The sequence below is a fragment of the Ips typographus genome, linkage group LG9 (assembly GCF_016097725.1).
Source record: "Ips typographus isolate SLU linkage group LG9, UJ_Ityp_2.0, whole genome shotgun sequence".
NCBI classification, from domain to species: Eukaryota; Metazoa; Arthropoda; class Insecta; order Coleoptera; family Curculionidae; genus Ips; species Ips typographus.
Window position 1 is genome coordinate 8,070,258 of NC_138430.1, and position 18,432 is coordinate 8,088,689.

The 18,432-nt window shown below is 33.7% G+C and overlaps 6 protein-coding genes across 9 annotated transcripts; 3 read left to right on the top strand and 3 right to left on the bottom strand.

Annotated features, from left to right (window-relative positions):
- Positions 1-375: 375 nt before the first annotated feature.
- LOC145734321 (protein takeout-like) lies at positions 376-1,546 on the bottom strand. Its single transcript, XM_081987620.1, has 5 exons — positions 1,336-1,546; positions 1,064-1,283; positions 874-1,007; positions 671-823; positions 376-621 (listed from the first exon to the last, which is right to left on the bottom strand). Exons 1-5 carry the CDS (start codon positions 1,391-1,393, stop codon positions 470-472), a joined length of 717 nt encoding a protein of 238 aa, XP_081843746.1. The 5' UTR covers positions 1,394-1,546; the 3' UTR covers positions 376-469.
- Positions 1,547-1,593: 47 nt separating this feature from the next.
- Positions 1,594-2,930, top strand: LOC145734320 (protein takeout-like). The gene is made up of 6 exons (XM_081987619.1): positions 1,594-1,870; positions 1,927-2,013; positions 2,148-2,286; positions 2,344-2,477; positions 2,531-2,686; positions 2,743-2,930. The coding sequence occupies exons 1-6, from the start codon at positions 1,807-1,809 to the stop codon at positions 2,892-2,894; spliced, it is 732 nt and encodes a 243-aa protein (XP_081843745.1). The 5' UTR covers positions 1,594-1,806; the 3' UTR covers positions 2,895-2,930.
- Positions 2,931-3,085: 155 nt separating this feature from the next.
- On the top strand, positions 3,086-4,756 carry Mfap1 (Microfibril-associated protein 1). Its single transcript, XM_081987605.1, has 2 exons — positions 3,086-3,466; positions 3,576-4,756. The coding sequence occupies exons 1-2, from the start codon at positions 3,217-3,219 to the stop codon at positions 4,652-4,654; spliced, it is 1,329 nt and encodes a 442-aa protein (XP_081843731.1). The 5' UTR covers positions 3,086-3,216; the 3' UTR covers positions 4,655-4,756.
- Positions 4,757-4,886: 130 nt separating this feature from the next.
- On the bottom strand, positions 4,887-8,222 carry Snx6 (sorting nexin 6). 2 transcript variants are annotated; one of them, XM_081987608.1, is made up of 9 exons: positions 8,061-8,222; positions 7,765-7,980; positions 6,949-7,070; positions 6,469-6,797; positions 6,295-6,410; positions 6,061-6,243; positions 5,896-5,913; positions 5,503-5,612; positions 4,887-5,447 (listed from the first exon to the last, which is right to left on the bottom strand). In XM_081987608.1, exons 1-9 carry the CDS (start codon positions 8,061-8,063, stop codon positions 5,354-5,356), a joined length of 1,191 nt encoding a protein of 396 aa, XP_081843734.1. In that variant the 5' UTR covers positions 8,064-8,222; the 3' UTR covers positions 4,887-5,353. The 2 variants fall into 2 exon arrangements, with proteins under 2 accessions (XP_081843734.1, XP_081843735.1); XM_081987609.1 differs by lacking the exon at positions 5,896-5,913 and having other exon boundaries at positions 8,061-8,221.
- A 152-nt stretch (positions 8,223-8,374) lies between these two features.
- Sec3 (exocyst complex component Sec3) lies at positions 8,375-13,127 on the top strand. The gene is made up of 10 exons (XM_081987596.1): positions 8,375-9,056; positions 9,111-9,423; positions 9,470-9,823; positions 9,885-9,999; positions 10,155-10,324; positions 10,379-10,578; positions 10,630-10,982; positions 11,033-11,178; positions 11,229-11,351; positions 12,713-13,127. Exons 1-10 carry the CDS (start codon positions 8,527-8,529, stop codon positions 12,935-12,937), a joined length of 2,529 nt encoding a protein of 842 aa, XP_081843722.1. The 5' UTR covers positions 8,375-8,526; the 3' UTR covers positions 12,938-13,127.
- On the bottom strand, positions 12,929-18,350 carry LOC145734298 (uncharacterized). 3 transcript variants are annotated; one of them, XM_081987582.1, is made up of 9 exons: positions 18,055-18,350; positions 17,856-17,954; positions 15,244-17,801; positions 15,109-15,189; positions 14,908-15,064; positions 14,466-14,655; positions 14,232-14,404; positions 13,382-14,178; positions 12,929-13,213 (listed from the first exon to the last, which is right to left on the bottom strand). In XM_081987582.1, the coding sequence occupies exons 3-9, from the start codon at positions 17,727-17,729 to the stop codon at positions 13,057-13,059; spliced, it is 4,041 nt and encodes a 1,346-aa protein (XP_081843708.1). In that variant the 5' UTR covers positions 17,730-17,801; positions 17,856-17,954; positions 18,055-18,350; the 3' UTR covers positions 12,929-13,056. The 3 variants fall into 3 exon arrangements, with proteins under 3 accessions (XP_081843708.1, XP_081843709.1, XP_081843710.1); XM_081987583.1 differs by having other exon boundaries at positions 17,856-17,990; XM_081987584.1 differs by having other exon boundaries at positions 14,908-15,052; positions 18,055-18,348.
- Positions 18,351-18,432: the final 82 nt, after the last annotated feature.

The following is an 18,432-nucleotide window of genomic DNA, read 5'->3' on the forward strand; positions in this document are numbered from 1 at the left end:
ATTCAATTTCAATTTCTAACTAGACAAATTTTGAAGCTTACATGGTGATTCAGAAACTACAAACAGTAGAAATTTAGTAGAAATAATTAATGTATGTATAAAGAAAATATACAAGATGTCGAAATTATTCTTTTGATGAAATTTATTGAGATTAATTTACATTATTATATTTGGCTATTTTAAATTTATTAATTGTTATTTGACAAGGTTCAAAAACAATTTCAGGACTAAAAGCCCTTAATACATGCAGAATCAACTTGACAAATAGAATGGAAAACAAATTTAACTGTGATACAGAATCAAAAATAAATAAATATCTCAAATTGTTTGTGTGCCTAAAACTTAAATATACTAAATATAGAAGTAACACTAAACTAAATGTTAATCTCATCTCATTTATTATAAAAAGAACATCACAACAAATCTAATTGCACTATTAATTAGCATGTTATTGGCAATTTTTAACATTTTAATTTAAAAACAGTTCTTCAAGTGGGATATTTTTAAAAATAGATTGAAAAACAATGTCGGATATTGTTCTGACAACTTTATTGACAGGACTCCTCACTTCTTCTATGACTGCATCAGCATTTTCGTTAAGGAGTTTATTGACATGATCACCTATAAAAACGTTGGTAATTTTATAGTCAAGTCATTTAAACGTTATTACTCATTTGTTTGTTTCCATTAAAAACATTTTCAAATTCGAAATAGTAGTTTTCTACAATTACTTCGGGGTTATAGTTAGGTTGGATAATTGCATAGTGCTGTCCCTCTATCACTTTTTCTTTGTATTTTAAAGGATACTTGCACACAACATTTTCTACAACATTATTAATTGTACCATTTATATCAATTTGTTGTGGTACTCACTGAAAGTAATGTTAAATGCTCCATTTCCTTGTACAGGTACAAACATAAATTGACCCTCCTCTTTGTAATCACCAATTAAAGTAATGTGATCACCGGTTAATTCAACATAAATCCTCTTCCTATCAAAATTGAAACTAAAATAATAGTCAATAAATTATCACTTTTGGAGCATTTCCACACTGCAGCTTACTCTACATCAACTATTTCAACAGTATCAAGTCCGTAAGCTTCTATATTATTGAATTCAAGTGACATGTTTTTAGATGTGGCAGAAACTTGCTGTATTTTCATTGGATTCACACTGGACAACTTTAAGTTTTTGTCCCCATTTATTATGTGTTTTATCACGTTATTTCCCTGCTCAATGTAACACTTACGATCTTCTTTGTTGCATGGTTTTATATAAGAAGCTAAAACAAATTTATGACTTTAACATTAAATTACAAGTTGTTTAGGACTTACGTGGTGTTTGATTTGAAAATCCACAAACCAGCAGTACTAAAAAAGTTGTAGAGTACATGGTGTAGTCTAGTTACACCTTGAAATGATACCAAACATTCCAGTATAGCAATGGTTTATGATTACACATAATTGCCAGTGAATATATTGATTTCAATTATAAACTTGTCATTCTTTAGGAAAATTTTTAACCTACACATATTTAATGTACTAACATGCGAGTATCCAATTAAATATTTAATAATTATCACCGTGAGTGTTTTTAATAAATTACAGAGTTGACATGAAGTTGACTTTTATAGCTCCATGGTGGGCAGTAGTTGTAACAGTTTTGAACTCAATTATAACAACAATAGGAAGCACTTTCTAACAAGAACATTAAAATAATATTAAAATGTGATTTTAGAAAATGTTTAATTATCTGTTTCCCTTCTTTCACTTTCATTTTCAGTTCTGCACGTCTGCAAGTTCAACATGTTTATTCTCATATTATTTGTGTTGTTTTTTAATTTAAACGGATTTCAAGCTGGCAGTTTACGTATGTTTATTGGTTATGTATTGTGTAATTAATATTAATAATAATTTTTATTACAGCAAAGTACATTAAACCATGTTCGAAAACAAACTTCAACGACTGTGCAACTAAAGCAGCTCAGGAGGCTATTCCAAAAGTACTAAATGGCAAGTCAACTATTCAAATAATTTATATATTAGTTAGGAAGTAATCTAAAGGTGCAAAGTGTAATGATACTATTTTTTACGTGTAGCAATTAATTAAGTTAGTAATTACTGGTTTGTGCTACTGATGTTTTTAGGAGACAGAAAACTTGGACTACCTTCCTTCCAGCCATTTAAAATATCCGAAGTAAACCTAATTAGCAGCAACAATTTGAAATTTTCCTTAACTAATATAACAGTTTTTGGCTTAGAAAACGTAGAAATACGTGATTTTAGGTAAGTTGCTCATTAAAATGCTATGCTATAAAAAATTGTGAATTTAATTATTTTCAGAATAAACCAACAAGAAAGAAGAATTAGATTTACTTCTTTCAACAAATTAATAGATGTTCTAGCAAACTATGTAATAGATGGTCGCATTTTGTTTTTCCCTCTTCAAGGGTCTGGACCATGCAAATTATCTTTTGGTAAACCATTATTTTACTAAAAAAAAAATTTATAAATTGGTACAATTTTTTAGTTAATGGAACCTACAACTACAGTTATGTCTACGACATAGAACAAAGAAATGGCAAAAAATACGGAAAAATCAATAAATCCCTATCAAACTTCGACTACGAAATACAGAGAGCAATATTCAACTTAAAAGATTTGTTCAACGGAGACGTCCAACTAGGTCACTAGTGTGTACCAAACCCCAAACAGCCACTAGAGAATCTTTTTTGTTTACAGGCGAACAAACCAATCAACTGATCAACGCAAACTGGGAATCACTCAACGAGGAAATGAAACCTTCAATCGTTGCTGCTCTATCCGCAATATTTGAAAGTATTGGGAACATGGTGCATAAGAAAATACCTTTGGATGAACTGGTTCTAAACTAAAAACTGTCTAACATTATAAAAAGTTTTTAAACACTACTAGTTGTTTATAGTATTGAATGCCTACCTATCCCATAATCAAAAATATAATTTACGTCTGTCCTCCAGCCGCCATTCCTCAACAAACAAGATTAAATGCGGGGTTCGAACTGTCACTACTGTCAGAACCAACATTTGACTTGACATTGACATTTCTACGTGATTGATGTTTCACATTGTTTTTATGTTATTTATTATTTGTAATTTTAAACTTTTATGAAAAACTATAAAATAAAAATAATTACAGTGTGGTGTTGTGTTACTTTCTTGACTTAACCATTAAAACATGGCTCTGAATCCGCCACTGATCTATGGCATTCAGAGTACAGCTGGGGCTGTACCTGTTCGAAATGAAAAAGGGGAGCTTTCTATGCAGAAAGTTAAAGTGCACAGGTATGTTTCGGGAAAAAGGCCTGACTACGCACAGGAGATTCAGTCGGATAGCGAGAGTGACGAGGATGACTTTCTGGAGAAGCGCCATCAACCTAGGGAAAGTACACCAGAGCCTGCTGCCAACAGTGATGATGAACTCAATGGTAAGCCATCTCTACATGGTTTTTAATAGTCTTAACAAAGTAACTGAGTGCTATTAATATTGGGTAACAAGATTTATAAAGTGAGGTTATAAAAAATCTCTTTTTACAGATCCCAGACTGAAGAGATTAAAAAACGTCGAAATTGACACTGAAGTCCGTCCGGAAAGACGAAGACACGTTCTTGAAGCTGAAGTATTGGAATCTTCCGAAGATGAAGAAGAACCTGACAATGTTACATTAGCTGAACAAGTGCACACACTAGAAGCAGGCCCTGATGATGAAGCATCAGAAGAAGAACTTAGCGACGGTGAAATCGAGAGAAGAAGGGACGCTCTTAAGCACAAAATTGCCAAATCTCACAAGGAGGAAGAACACTTGAAAAAAGAAGAGGAATTGAGTTCTTCAGAGGAAGAGGAGTCAGAGGAATATACAGATTCTGAAGAGGAAACCGGTCCCAGATTGAAGCCAGTGTTTGTAAGAAAGAAGGATCGCGTGACGATAATTGAAAAAGAAAAGGAAGCTGCCAAACAAAAGAAAATGGAAGAGGATGAAATTAGAAAGGCGGAAGAGAGACGCAGACAAACATTGCGAATAGTGGAGGACTTAATACGCAACAAAAAGGAAGAAAAGGATAAGGATACTAATGAACCTAATCTGAATGACGTGTGCACAGATGACGAAAACGACGAAGTCGAATACGAGGCGTGGAAATTAAGGGAGCTAAAACGCATCAAACGCGATAGAGAAGAACGAGAAGCAATAGAAAAGGAGAAGATGGAAATCGAAAAGTTGCGCACCATGACGGAAGAGGAACGTCGATTAGCATTGCGTCTGAACCCGAAGGTCGTCATCAACAAAGCAGTCAAAGGAAAATACAAGTTTTTACAGAAGTATTACCATCGGGGAGCCTTCTACCTGGACAAGGAGGACGAGATCTTCAAACGAGACTTCGCGCAAGCGACCTTGGAAGATCACTTTGATAAAACTATACTGCCTAAAGTTATGCAAGTCAAAAACTTTGGACGATCCGGTCGTACTAAGTACACGCATTTGGTTGACCAAGATACCACACATTTTGATTCACCTTGGTCGGTAGAGAATCAACAGAACACTAAATTCCATACTAGCCAGGCTGGTGGAGCTAAGCAAATCTTTGAAAAACCTTCATTGAAGAAAAAGAAGACTTAAGTTGTAATTTTGATTGTTTCCTAATTTTAGAATAAATGTTTCTCTATCTATTTTATATTTAGTCTTGAAACTGAAATGTCAAAGTAAAATGGAATGATTGCTTATGGACGTTTACCTTTCTATTACATGGTTACATCATGTTACCAATTTGATGTGTTGTACTCCCTTGTAGTTAGAGTGAGGGCATAAAAGTATTAATAATTGATTTATGGGGTGAATCAAACTCTATTAATACAAAAAATTATTTTAATCTTATATAAACAACATTATCATAGAACATACAGTTATCATTCTCCTAATGTACAAAGTCTTCATTTAACAATGTGTATCCTATTTTAGGACGCATAACTGGAAGTAAACATTCCAAATTGCCCCACAAATTGAGAAAAGATATTATTCAACTATTGTGATGAAGACTTTTTGGGCCATGGAAGAGAGGAACAAAATATAGAAAAGTTACACAATAAGAAAATTGTCATGCAATATTACGACACCAAATTAACGTTGCTCTGAACCTAGAAACAAAGTTAAAAACCCAGTAACAGCTAATCTGTTGAAACAATTAGTTTGATAGTTCTAGGAATGTTGAAACTTGTAACTAAATAATATAAACATTTAAAAAAGTATACAAATAACAAAATACATATTTTGGATGATAATAAAAAACTTCAATAATATATGTTGATATCACATTATCACTTAAAGGAGCTCTTTCAGATTATGAATGGTTTTTCGCACCAATTCTTGCTGAGTTTTGGCATGTTTTATTTCCAATTCTGCCAACTCTATTAAGCTGCGGAAAAATCGTATTTGGTTCGTTTAAATCGGTAATCATCAAATAACCCTACCTCTTCCTAAACGCGTGCAATCTTCGAGTTTTAAAGTCTAATAGTTCTTCCTTAGCCTGAGCAGATATGGCTTCAAATTGTTCGCAGGCGGCTGATTGTGCCTGTTCAGCCTATAATACAAATCCATTAAGTTAATCAAGGAGTAAGTAAGTCCATACAAAATGGTGCATTTAAAATGAAGCAATATTTGGGAGTAAAAGCCATACAACACATGCACTGCTATGCTGGCTAACATCACTCTTTGACTAACCAAATTAATTGTTTACAAGGTGTTCCAAATTTAAAGTGTGGTTGAAAATAACATAAAGGATTCCTTTGTTTGGCAGATTTCAAATTTGAGACACCCTGTTTTTCCTCTAATGACTACAAACTACTTATACTTCTAATAAATACCTCTTGTATTTCAGGAGCCTTTGGTAGAAGCATAGAAAAAATATGTTTATTAGACTACTTAATATTCAAGTAGAAAGTTAAGAAAAAATACTAATTTTATAAACATTGTTAAAGCCCAATCATAGAGAAAAACCCGTACATAATAATTAAAGATAAAATACTCACAGCATGAATGTCTTTATTCTTGTGTCTTGCTTTCTCTAATGTTCTATTAGCGTTTTCGTAATTGGCGAGACACTTTAGCCTTCTGACTAGAAGCGATTTGGCCGCCTGACTGTCTCTCATGTAGTACCGTAACGTATCTGCCAGTTTGAGATCTTGATCGCTTGCTACCCGGCTCTCGATTTTCTGCAACGTTCCCTTTGTACCAAAAACAAATTTCGGCTATCAGAAACTTACCCTGGACTTTTCAAAAAAATCTGAGACCCTAGCGAAAAACTTATCCAAATGGCCGTTATCACTATTAGCTAACTGGACGAGTCCCGACGATATTTTAATATAACTATCGGCAAGTTCTGCAACATAAAACCCTCGTTTTGTTCTTCCCCTATTAACAAACCGTGGGACCTTCACCTTTATGTTTTTCGGTCATTTTATCCGAGCGCGTTGTAGCTTCTTTTAATTGAGTATGATACTCGGTTAGGTTACTCATTTGCTGCTCAAAGAAATCGTTAACGTCCCTTACAGTGGCGTTCAGATAATACTGATCAGTGGTGCTGCCTAAGGACTTTACAAGTCCACCTAGCTGCTGCAGTTTGCCTTTAGGGCGGGCGCACAGATCTTGGTCGTATTCAAGAAAAACGTGCAAATGGGTGTCTTCCCGAAACACCGAATGACAGGCCAAACGCGTTAGAAATACTTCATGCATTGCCACTGTTTTTTTGAATGTTGCTAGGTATTCCCTGGAAAATTATTGATCTTATTTGTTTATACAGACTAATATAACTTAAAAGGTGGCTTTGTCAAAGGGAATTAGGAAAAACTTGTGCCAGAACAGAGCAATTGCCCACAAAATGTACAGCCTACTAATTAATCTGATTATACTGCACTTACGCCTCCAATTCTTGCTTCATTTTCGTAAATTCCTCTTTAGTCATTGTACCTTCTCCTTCACCTAAACGTTGGAGTTTCTCCCTTGATGCATCAAAATTAGGACGAGGCGGCGGCGGAGGAATCTGTCACACAAAAAAAAAATTTTGTCAAAAAATTCTGTAAAACTTAATTAGCTTTATTGCTAGATTGGTATACACTGATCAATTCAGGACAGTAAATTGATGAATCTAATCACAAAACCACACAAGACCACATCAAGAAGGAAACAATGTTCTATTTTTCACCAATTTGCTACACTCAGGCATGCAACTCAAAAAACACCAAACAAGTTTGTTATTGAGCCTTTGCAAGGTCTCAATATTTATGGCAAAAATTTTAGACATTTTTGCATTAACAAAATTGTATGGTAGACCTAACAACTGTCAACAATTGACTTAAAAGGCTTGTAGTCTGTGATTAGTCAAGAAAAAGCAGCAAACTGAAAACTGCTGTTTTTAATCAATCACAAACTACCCACTATGCTGAGATTTGCAACACTTTTAACACACACACTGGTGTTTCCCTAATTTTTAGAAAACCCTAATCCAAAAATCAATTACACCAGGACTGTTTTAGCCAAACTAATGCATAGTAAAATTCCCTGCTGTACCTAATTAAGAAGTTGGGAGGGTATAACACAAGAGCACATAGCAATATTCACATATTCCTCAAATTGTAATGAAAATAGGCAACAATAATCAGTACACAAAACACTTTTAATAAAGCAGTACAATAACTAGGCCTGATTTCTAGCCTGAAAAGCACCAAACAACTTACAATATAACCAGCATACTTTGGCTCCTCTTCATAGCGATCATGAAGCCAGATAAATTCTTCATGCTGCCTAACAACAAGAAACTCTGGCTTTTGAAAGTTTTTCATTGTGGTCCTGGTATGCACTGTAAATTTAACTTTATCTTTTTCACTGAGGGCATCAGAAATATCCACCACTAAACTGTTATCAGTCAGTGAGACATTTTTGCCTTCATCCGCCTGAAAATCACCAAAATCCACATTAACGCCCCCCCAAATTTGAAGATAAATTGATGAGACACTTCAGACACTAGACTTACCATTATATTTTATTTGTAGTAGTATTGTGAGCTACAATTTTACCATGGATTGTTTAAAAATACGCGCGGTTAATCACTATGATTGATATAAAAAGTTGTGAGTAGAATTATAATTAAAATAAATTAAAATTTACAAAATAAATTCACATACACCACCACACCGCACCATCATCAAATTTCTTGACATTTTCTCGCATTTATGTCAGATTACGGTTTGACAGCTTGAATTTTATAGTTAAACACGTGATACTAATAAATCACCCCCATAAGGGATCACGTGATATTAAAGCAACTTCAATCAAGAAAATCTTAGGTTATAGTTTTGTTTTGGTGATTTGTTAACAATTAATTAAACTTTAAAAATATAAATTTGTATGCAAAACTGTAAAATTATAGAATTTAATACGTAGTAAATAATATCTGTGTAGTGAGCTAAACCGTTATTGTTATAAATATATAATTTAAAATGTCTTCAGCAATCATTCGATCTTTACAACAGGATGTCTTCAATCCAAGTGAAGAACGCCTTATTGCCTGTTGTAACGTAAGCAAATACCTAAAGAAAAAGAAAACTTCCCTTTTATGCCTTGTTGGAACAACTACCGTGCCCTTCAATGTGTTTATAATACAAATAAAACAATCTGACAAACAGTTTAAAAGGAAACGAACCTGGTCAATAGCGGAACTGAAGTCGTTAGACGGTCACAGCGAGCTTCTCGAAACTTTAGAGTTTGATTTATACTTCGATAAAGTGTATAGGTGGGTGGCTTCAAGCTCAAAAGAGAGATATGCCTTTATACACAATCTATGGAAACAAGTTTCTAAGCATGTTTCCAAAGATATGGCAGTCTTTAAAAATGTACCACAGAATTGGATCACAGAGGATGTTTTAACACCAGAAAATAATTATATAATTTCACCCTTGACTGCTTTTGATACTGATATGGTGGAGGATTTTCAGGCTATAACAGAAAAGGAGCAAGAGGATTTGAAAAGGTATGTTTATGTAGGTGTATAAATGCTACTTATAGGTTTTTTAATTAAAAATAGGTTGATGGAAGGATGTGAGTTTGCTATTAGCAATGCGGAAGGCTTTATGGAGATATTAGCTAGAGACTTATCTCTACTAGATGGTGAAAATGTCCAGTGTGTTTTAGCAGCTGAAGAACATGTTGAAAGTTTAATGGAACAACTTGAATTAGCAATAAATGAAGCAGACAGACTTGAGAAACAGTTAGATTCCTATGACGAAATACTGTGCCATGTTAGAGAAACTATGGAGACCATGGAGAAAAAGAACTCTATGAACTCAATTGTGAATAAGAACAATCAGCAGCTGATGGCTGAACTAGAACGAATTGTGGTATGTATATTAAGCAATATTTAACAAGTAATAACCAAATTTCTAGACAAAATTAGATTTACCAATTGAGTACCAAAGAGTTTTGGATGATGCTGACTTTACAACACCAGAAGGTTTAGCTATAGCGGTTAAGGCTGCAAATGCGTTGAAAGTGGCCATGAATTCGGATATAGATAAAGCTTTACTACAAATGGCAGCAGTACAAGAACAAAGAAAAAAGTTTGAAAAGTATAAGGAAAAGTTTTCGCGAACTTTGAGCCGACAGTTGAACAATTTATTTATACACTATGGCAATCATAAAGGCGAGGCCGATAAGAATGTTGAAGGGCTTATTCTGCCACAACACAGTGGAGTTCATAAGGAATTATATCCTTACACAGAATTAATGCATTGGATGAAGGTAAGATTGTTTTATAGGGAATTAGTGAAACTTTTCATTGTGTTTATTATGGATATTGCAGGTCATGGACAAAAAAATGTATGATTCTCTTAAAGAAGTGTACACGTCATCTTTAGGAAAACTATACGACAGAGATTTGCGCGGCTTGTTTAACGCAGCTAGGGAAAAAATTGGAGGTAAAATTCCTAATTTAGGGTAAACTACCGCACATTTCTATCAAGCTCAGAGTAGTTTTGTCAGGACTTTTATTTCTTGGTAAAATTGTGGTAGTAGTAGTAAAAAATAGTTCCATACCACCCACTTGTAACCTAACTAACGACGTAATTAACAGCATATTCAGTAACATCGCCTACTACACTGATCGGTTTGGATAGAGATTTTTGGACGTTAGAAACCAGTTCTGCAGATAGGCATCGCTATGAAGCGATCTTAGAACAAGTGTTAAAGCAACTAGAACCGGTGTTTTTACAAGAACAACAGTTTTGCGTCAAATTCTTCCAGGTATTCAGTCTCATTGCGGTTTAATGTCTTTTCCGTCATTCTGTGAATGTTTAGTTAGATGTTTTGAGCCCGACATCCAAAAATACTCTAACCACATTAGACGGGGCTGAAACTGTCGTAGAAGTTGCACTACCGCTTAAAAAAGTTGAAAAGCAAATCGACGAGGACGTACGCAGTATGATGAGCAGTTTGTTTTCTTGTTTGAAAACTGAGTTGGATTTGTTAATCGATCACATCAAAAGGCAGGATAGTTTGTAAGGAACTAACGTCTCCAGTTATAGCAACTTTTCAACGGTTAATTTTAGTTATTGTATGTATGTGTTGGTGTGCCTAAATCAACACGTAATGTCCGCACAAAGTTCGTTTCTGAGCAACACTTTTGCATCGCAATTGATCGAAGTTAAACGGTCTTTAGATCAGTTTATGCAGACTCAAATAGATTCGGTTAAAGAATGTAGGATCACGAGAAAATCTAAAGTGGGCGTGTTGCCTTACGTGTCGAATTTGGAGATTTTTGCTGAAAATGTCGAATGTTTGTTAAAGAGCGATCGAGCTGCTGACTTGGAGAAATGGTACACCCGTTTAGTTGACACGATAATCGAGTACATTCCCATACATGCTAATGATCAAAAAACGCCTTCACAAGTCATTAAAATGGGTAAGGAAAAACTATTTAATGCCGCGGTATAATCACTTTACCTATTTCAGAAAACTTCCACTATCTCTACTCTTTATTATCGCAATTAAAAATATCTGTGTTGGACAATCAGCGGAAAGAAGCCAAGTTAAAGTACAACGAAGCCTTACAGGCTTATGTAACTCTATACTTTGGACGACCGTTAGAAAAACTAAACGTAAATGATCGAGACTAGAGTTACAGTACTACTAACGATATTTTTTTTAGACCTTCTTTGAAGGAGTGCAAGCCAAAGTAGCTAGCGGAGTCAAAGCATCTGAAGTCAGTTATCAGTTGGCGTTCAGTAAACAAGAATTACGCAAAGTTATCAATCAATATCCGGGAAGTACCGTAAGTTATTTGTTGTTTAATAAAAGGGTGTTCAAAAAAACTACTCAAGTTAATCCTGCAAAAAATGTGAGCGCTTTATTATACAATAAAATTGTTTAAAAATAGTATTTTACGATACTAAACTCTGTTCAGTGTTTTCTGACTGTTGCGTTAAATTCCTTATATCATTTCACTAGACAAAGACTCTAAAATTCTACTGAGAACCTTCTTAAAAGTGCCAGAGAGTTCTAGAAGTATGCTAAACCTTCCTAGAACTGTTTTAAATTGCCAGAGGCCTCTAGACCATTTTGAAAGTGTCAGAGACTTCTAAATTCTACTGAGAACCTTTTTAAAAGTGCCAGAGGATTCTACAAGTGTTTTAAACTTTCTAAGAATTGTTTTAAATTGGCACAGGCCTCTAAAATGGTTTTGGATGTGCCAGACCCTCTAAATTCTACTGTGGACCTTCAAAAAAGTGCCAGAGCCCTTTACAAATGTCTTAAACCTTTCCTTAACTGTTTTAAAATGCCAGAGGCCTCTAGAACTGTTTTGAATGTGCCAGAGGCCTCTAAATCCTACTGAGCACCTTCTTAAAAGTGCCAGAAGGTTCTACAAGTGTTTTAAACGTTCCAAGAATTCTTTTAAATTGCCAGAGGCCTATAGAACCATTTTGAAAGTGTCAGGGACCTCTAAATGCTACTGAGAACCTTTTTAAAAGTGCCAGAGAGTTCTACAAGTGTTTTAAACTTTCCAAGAATTGTTTTAAATTGTCACAGGCCTCTAAAATGGTTTCGGATGTGCCAGACCCTCTAAATTCTACTGTGAACCTTCAAAAAAGTGCCAGAGGCCTCTAGAACTGTTTTGAATGTGCCAGAGACCTCTAAATCCTACTGAGCACCTCTTAAAAGTGCCAGAAGGTTCTACAAGTGTTTTAAACCTTCCTAGAATAGTTTAAAATTGCCAGAGCTCTCTACAAGTGTCTTAAACCTTCCCATAACTGTTTTAAATTGCCAGATACCTCTAGAACCATTTTGAAAATGTCAGGGACCTCTAAATGCCACTGAGAACCTTTTTTAAAAGTGCCAGAAGGTTCTACAAGTTTTTTAAACTTTCCAAGAATTGTTTTAAATTGCCACATGCCTCAAAGACCGTTTTGAATGTTTCATAAGCCTAAAACTGCTATTGAAAAACCTCTGCAAGTGTTCTCAAACTATAATCATTTTGACAATCACATTTTTGATCACCGACGTACGTTTTTTTTTGGTGACGCAACAGTCAGTCACTCAACAAACTATAATCTTATTATTGGCGCCGCCTTTTTGAGCAGGAATTTCATTGAACACCTTTATATTGTCAGGTTTCTAATTCAGTACAACTACTAGGTGAAAAAAGGTATAGAGTCTTTGTACAAAAAAGTAGAAAAACACCTTTCTGAAGAAGGTAATTTACTCCAAGTAGTATGGCGGGCTATGCAAGAAGAATTTATTAGACAGTACAAAATGTTGGAGGAACTAATTCAACAATGCTACCCTGGATCGATGGTAACTCTAGAATTTTCCATTGAGGATATTTTGCAGTATTTTTCGGAAATAGCACGATCCCATTAAAATGCTTTAATTGAAAAATATATAAATTCTAAATTGTATATAATCTTTACAATAATGGCGCTGATATAGTATAATGTAAAATTATAAATTGTATATTACTAAATCACTTAAATCATTAATTACGGTTTAGATATTAAATGCTGTTTGGCATATTCCCAAATAAAGGTAGCACCAGCTACGTGAACGTTTAGAGATCTGGTTTGTCCGAATTGTGGAATTTCCACGCAGTTATCCAGCAGAGGGATGAATTCTGGTGGTATTCCAGTTTTTTCGTTTCTGAAATTTTGTTGTTTTTTGTCTAAAGCTTTGGATTCTATATACTTAACGTTTTTTTTTTGTTTCTTCAAAAACAACTTGAATAAATCAATAATACTAATGCAGGTAAGTATGAAGGATTCCAAACATGGTATTACAACAATTTTAGGCAAAGGAAACTATACTCACCCCAAAACTAACGCCATCTTTTTGGGAAAAGCAAAATTATTCAACTTTGTGCTGCCTGATGTTTGTTCAGCTCCAACCAAACTGTAGCCATCTTTCTGCAATGTAATAATATAATCCCACAAGTCTTTAACCTTCACTTCTATGGGATTTATCCAGGACTCTGAAGACATGCTCAAACTCTTGAACTCCTTGTCAGCTACTATTTGAGCATCATTCAACACTATACGACTTATTCCAAAAACTTCGCACGTTCTAGAAAGGCCACCTAAGTTTTGAGGCTTATCTATTAGAGAAGCAACTAATATAAAATCGCAGCTTTTCGACCCGTCGTCGTCATTTTCTAAGGCGCTCTTCCATGGAACAATCTTTTTCTGTATGTGCGATATTTCTGATTGGATCGGTTCTGGCTCTGTATTTTTGGTGTTTTTACAACTCGTTTGCAAGTAAATGTCGACGGCTTTAGAAAAATTTGAAAACTGGTAAAATTTGGCCAATTCAGATTTATAAAACTTGGACCCTAATTTATGTAGATGCCGTAAGGTGATCTGCACATTTTTCCATTCTGTTTGGTGCACTTGGTTCAAACGTGGAATATCATATAAAATCACTGACCATAATAAGTCACGAAGGGGATCAAAGTCTCTTACTAACAAAATATCAGTTTTTAAAGTGTCATCAAACATAACTTCACTGGCTGTTAGACAATTGTTGATAGAATCTTCCAAGTAAGAAAAATTATTCGAAACATTTTCATACCCCTTTTTAGCAGCATGAGCCAATAGTTGCTTTATGCAGTACTGCAAAACTTTGATTTTGACAAAACTAATAGTAATAGATCGACAATATTTACCTGAGCAAACACACGCAATTTAAATTGAGCGCCCATCGTCCAAGGTAGTATCAGCTTTATGGTTTTCTCAAAAGTCTCTTCATTACTAAGCAACGTTAACTGGAGCAACGTAGGCATCAAATTTGCTATAACAGTTGGATGAGCTGGATCTAAAGCCTTAATCCAGGATATAACTGCAAAAATATGTTAATTTACCTGCTACATGACATTCTTATTACTCTAATATTTGCTTACCTGTTGTCGGCTCATTTAATGTGGCAATCAGGATCAAATTTAAAAGTTGCGTTACACAATTTTGATTCGATTCCTGCTCGATACATTTCAAAGCAAATGAATGTAAGATTTCTTTCTCTGAAATGCTTAAGTTTGCGTGAATCGCAATCAATAAGATTGCTTGAACAAGTCTCAGCTTTTCAAAATGAATCTGTAAATAACAGATCATCTAGTATTTGAATTTTTGTACGTATAGAGAGATGATTTCAAATTCGATTAAGGACGACAGTTGTGGGAATGAATGAAAATTATTCTTTAAATAGCTCATTACATAGAATTAGCTACCAAAGCTTCCTGATCGATTTTGAAGACATCCTGCTAAATAAATATTTTGCCACCCCAACAGCAACTAACAATCTTATTAGGTCCTCCTCTCCTCTGCAAACAGACCTATCACACATACCTTTGAATCCTGAAAATATCGCTTCTTGAACGATTCTAGATATCTTGATGTTAAATAGTTAATAACTGTATTTGCGTCAGTTTGACCAACCGTGATTAATGCCTTCAATGCCCAAAATCTTGCAACAACATCAAAAGCATTTGGACTAAAAATAAAGCTGCCTTAAATACGTAAAAGAATAAATTATTAAACCAAACTTACTTTACTCTATCAGCTGGTGTCTGATTTACATCAAGTGGTACAGAATCATTAATGAATTCTTGGCAAAGGCTAAATTTAGTTCTGAAATTCAATAACAACTAAAAATGCAAACAATTTTTTTCAATTTTTTCTTACCTCTCATCTTTTGTAACTATGACGCCTTGAAGATACAAGTCAATAATCGACTTAATATAAAAATTGTCCTTAGTTCTGCTAACAACATCGTTCAACTCTTTAGTAAAATTAAGCCGTATTTGCGGACATTGCAAAGAGATATTTAATAAAGTATCGAAAATTAAATTGAGGCTGTTCTTATTGTACTTTGTAAAGTTTTCAGTACAAATAATTTTAGTAAACTTAGTTACAATATCTTTATAATATTGATCTTTTTTAAGTTGTAATAGATTCTTATACAGATTTTTAGTTACAAAATCGTTAAATAAAGATTTTACAATGTCAGGTGACTGACCAATTTGAAGGAAAACTTGGTACGTTTTAGTATAAATGTGATGTACAACTTCATTACCTTGTGAGTCTAGCAAAGTATTAAACTGTTCTATGGTCTTTTCTGTGACTTCCTCAGTGAATGTTCGTTTGGATGCCAGCTTATAAATAAGGTTAACACACTCGATACCGATGAGAGAGTTATCTACTCTTATACTTGACATTATAGCTTTATCAACTAAATTAGAAAAGCATATTGATAGAATGCCCCTTGATCCAGTTTTAAAAAATATTCTTATATTAGCCTGATATGACTTATGGTATATTCTACTTTTAGTATTTCTGAACGGTGGTGTAAATAAATATGGTTGAACCAAAACTAGCGCAACAAGATATTGATTTTGCCTATATAATGATGGACTAAAAAGAGGTTTTCTAATAACTTCAGTAAACATGTGATCATTCATTGCCCACCTTGAATATAGCATTTTAAAAACAATAATAAACATGTTTCTTGTATCATCTGAATATAAGTTTTGTTGAAAGTAACTTAGTAAAAAACTTTCAATTTCATTTAACAACTTTATATCGCTTTCAGATCTAGATAATTGCAGTAAAAAATCTCTCCATGCCAATAACTTCAAACAAGGGCTTAAGTTGTTATAGTTACTTTGAAACTTAGTCCAATTATTAGATTTGGAATCTTGCAAAATATAAAACCATACTTTTTGATCTGATTGGTTCCAGTTTCCATCAAAAAACATTTTTTCCAATTGAATTTCAGGTCTAAAGTAATAATTAACTGAACATTTAGTATTGCAATTTATCAGAGTCTCTATAATTTTAAACATTTGTGATTGGTTTGTTTCATTCCAAAAAGAAGCTACAATAAATTTTATACTCTCATTTCTGATGTAAACATGTGTAAGAATATAAGCACAAACCAAAATCCTCCGAATTACTTCAAATGACACATATTTTTGTTTGTCATCTATGTTTGTTAAAACACTTTCAATAACCTTCCAAAAACTTACAGAATTCCATGAGGGCATGGCAGTTATCTCCTCTAAAACAACTTGAAAATGTTTTGTGGATAGGCTCTCACAAAAATGTGCCAAACTGTCAAACACTTCACAAGACAATAAACTGTACTCATGCTTATTAATGGCTGGTAAAGTTAATTTTAATATTTCTCTCAACTCATCTTGACTATCAAAAACTCTTTTAAATATACCAATTACAACTTTATAAATTATGGTCAACTGTGAATGTTGTAAAAATATCCGATAACAACATTTTTGCCATAAGAATGGCAAGTGCTTCAAATACTTCAATAAGTTTAGGGAAGGTTCCACTAAATGAAGCTGTTTCTCTCTTCCCACATCAATCAACAGGAAAAAAGCTTGCCAAGCCATTTCACTATCAGAAGACAGAAAAATGCCTCTCACTTTATTGAGAGTTGTGTTTGAACAAACATATTTTGTTAATATTTGTATGCCCTGTTTTTGCAAATGTGAAATATGTCCAGATATATAATGTTCAATACGAATCCAAAAAGAATCATTTGAAAAACAACATCCTTCAATATAAAAATACTCACCATTGATGTGGTTGAGTAAGGCACATATTAAGTCTAAGTTATTTATTGTCAGACAGTACTTATAAGCATTATTAATAAACTGAATTTTAGATGGTTTATCACACAATTTAAAGTAAGAAATAAAGGTTTGGTAGGCAACTTTACATTCGGTTTCAGTTTTCATTAAATCCAATAAAAATTTGTAGGTAAATTCTGGTTGAACCTCCATTACTAAGTGTGAACTAAGATTATTTTTGACTGAAAATACAACCAAATAGTTTAATGCTTTGACCTTATTCAATTTGTCTATAAAAGGGTGATTAAGATAATCTGCTAACCAATCCAGAAATTTTTGTTGGTCATTACAAAGTTGAGAAGTTTTATCTAAAATTTCAATCAAAAGGTGAAAGTCTATATTTTTATTTAAAATTGCCTGAGGAAGATAATGGTCCAGTTTAGAACATGCCTCCCTATCCTTATTATGAATACTAAGTTTTACACTTAGAAGATTGTTAAGAAACTCAACATCTTTATTTTCCCTTGTTATTGCTTCATTTAGATAGACATTTGGGTCAGGTTTTCCTTGGGAACCACCCATGACTTTTTATCTGTCTACAGATAAAAAGTAAGATATTAAAAAAAAAACCTTTTTAAAGGTAGTAGAAAACAGCTAAAAATTTAAAGAAAACCAGTAACATCAAATCAAGTATTAAAGTAGTCTTACCTGTGGGTCTTTACACTATATGATAGAATCCTGCACTGCTAGATCATTTGTTCTTCATAACTTGCTTATACAAAAGGGTATAATTGTGTTGTAATCAAACTGCAAACATTACACATTAGAAAGAATTCCAACAAACTACAATGAGTACAATGAGATACTTGATAATAAATACAATACATACAAACATTATCATACATACCATGGACCGCAGCTTTTAGAGGTTAGGTTTTGGTTCGTTTTAGTTTGTTTTCTTGACAAAGGTGGAAGTCAGAAACGCCAACGTAAACTCGTTATGCTGCAAATGCTACCAATAGTGCCAACGTAATGCCCAAGCCCAATGTGTATTTTTGTCTTTTGTTAAGGTTAGGTTAGAACAATATTGATGTTAGAAACGTGATATTCAGATATTCGAAGCTTGTACATTTAAAGAACAAAAGAATACACAGAACATTAGTGAATTTAAGTTTTTTTTTAAGTAAAAGAAACAACTTTGAGTTTGAAGGACAAAATCTGTTTATTTTTTGCCTATCTCTTTTCCGATTAATTACGTCATAAGAAAGTGTCAGATTTGTCATGT

Coding starts and splice junctions, on each gene's coding strand:
- LOC145734321 (XM_081987620.1), bottom strand. CDS start 1,393: ATGTACTCTACAACTTTTTTAGTACTGCTGGTTTGTGGATTTTCAAAT. Junction 1,284..1,335: donor ATTTTCAAATCAAACACCAC/GTAAGTCCTAAA, acceptor AATTTGTTTTAG/CTTCTTATATAAAACCATGC. Junction 1,008..1,063: donor GTTGAAATAGTTGATGTAGA/GTAAGCTGCAGT, acceptor CTATTATTTTAG/TTTCAATTTTGATAGGAAGA.
- LOC145734298 (XM_081987582.1), bottom strand. CDS start 17,729: ATGGGTGGTTCCCAAGGAAAACCTGACCCAAATGTCTATCTAAATGAA. Junction 14,656..14,907: donor GATATTTTCAGGATTCAAAG/GTATGTGTGATA, acceptor TGTTATTTACAG/ATTCATTTTGAAAAGCTGAG. Junction 14,405..14,465: donor ATTAAATGAGCCGACAACAG/GTAAGCAAATAT, acceptor ATATTTTTGCAG/TTATATCCTGGATTAAGGCT.
- Snx6 (XM_081987608.1), bottom strand. Junction 6,798..6,948: donor ATGAAGCAAGAATTGGAGGC/GTAAGTGCAGTA, acceptor ATAATTTTCCAG/GGAATACCTAGCAACATTCA. Junction 6,244..6,294: donor ATTTTTTTGAAAAGTCCAGG/GTAAGTTTCTGA, acceptor GGAACGTTGCAG/AAAATCGAGAGCCGGGTAGC.
- LOC145734320 (XM_081987619.1), top strand. CDS start 1,807: ATGTTTATTCTCATATTATTTGTGTTGTTTTTTAATTTAAACGGATTT. Junction 2,014..2,147: donor TATTCCAAAAGTACTAAATG/GCAAGTCAACTA, acceptor TGATGTTTTTAG/GAGACAGAAAACTTGGACTA. Junction 2,687..2,742: donor CAACGGAGACGTCCAACTAG/GTCACTAGTGTG, acceptor TTTTGTTTACAG/GCGAACAAACCAATCAACTG.
- Sec3 (XM_081987596.1), top strand. CDS start 8,527: ATGTCTTCAGCAATCATTCGATCTTTACAACAGGATGTCTTCAATCCA. Junction 9,424..9,469: donor CTGAACTAGAACGAATTGTG/GTATGTATATTA, acceptor CCAAATTTCTAG/ACAAAATTAGATTTACCAAT. Junction 11,352..12,712: donor ATCAATATCCGGGAAGTACC/GTAAGTTATTTG, acceptor TACAACTACTAG/GTGAAAAAAGGTATAGAGTC.
- Mfap1 (XM_081987605.1), top strand. CDS start 3,217: ATGGCTCTGAATCCGCCACTGATCTATGGCATTCAGAGTACAGCTGGG. Junction 3,467..3,575: donor CAGTGATGATGAACTCAATG/GTAAGCCATCTC, acceptor CTCTTTTTACAG/ATCCCAGACTGAAGAGATTA.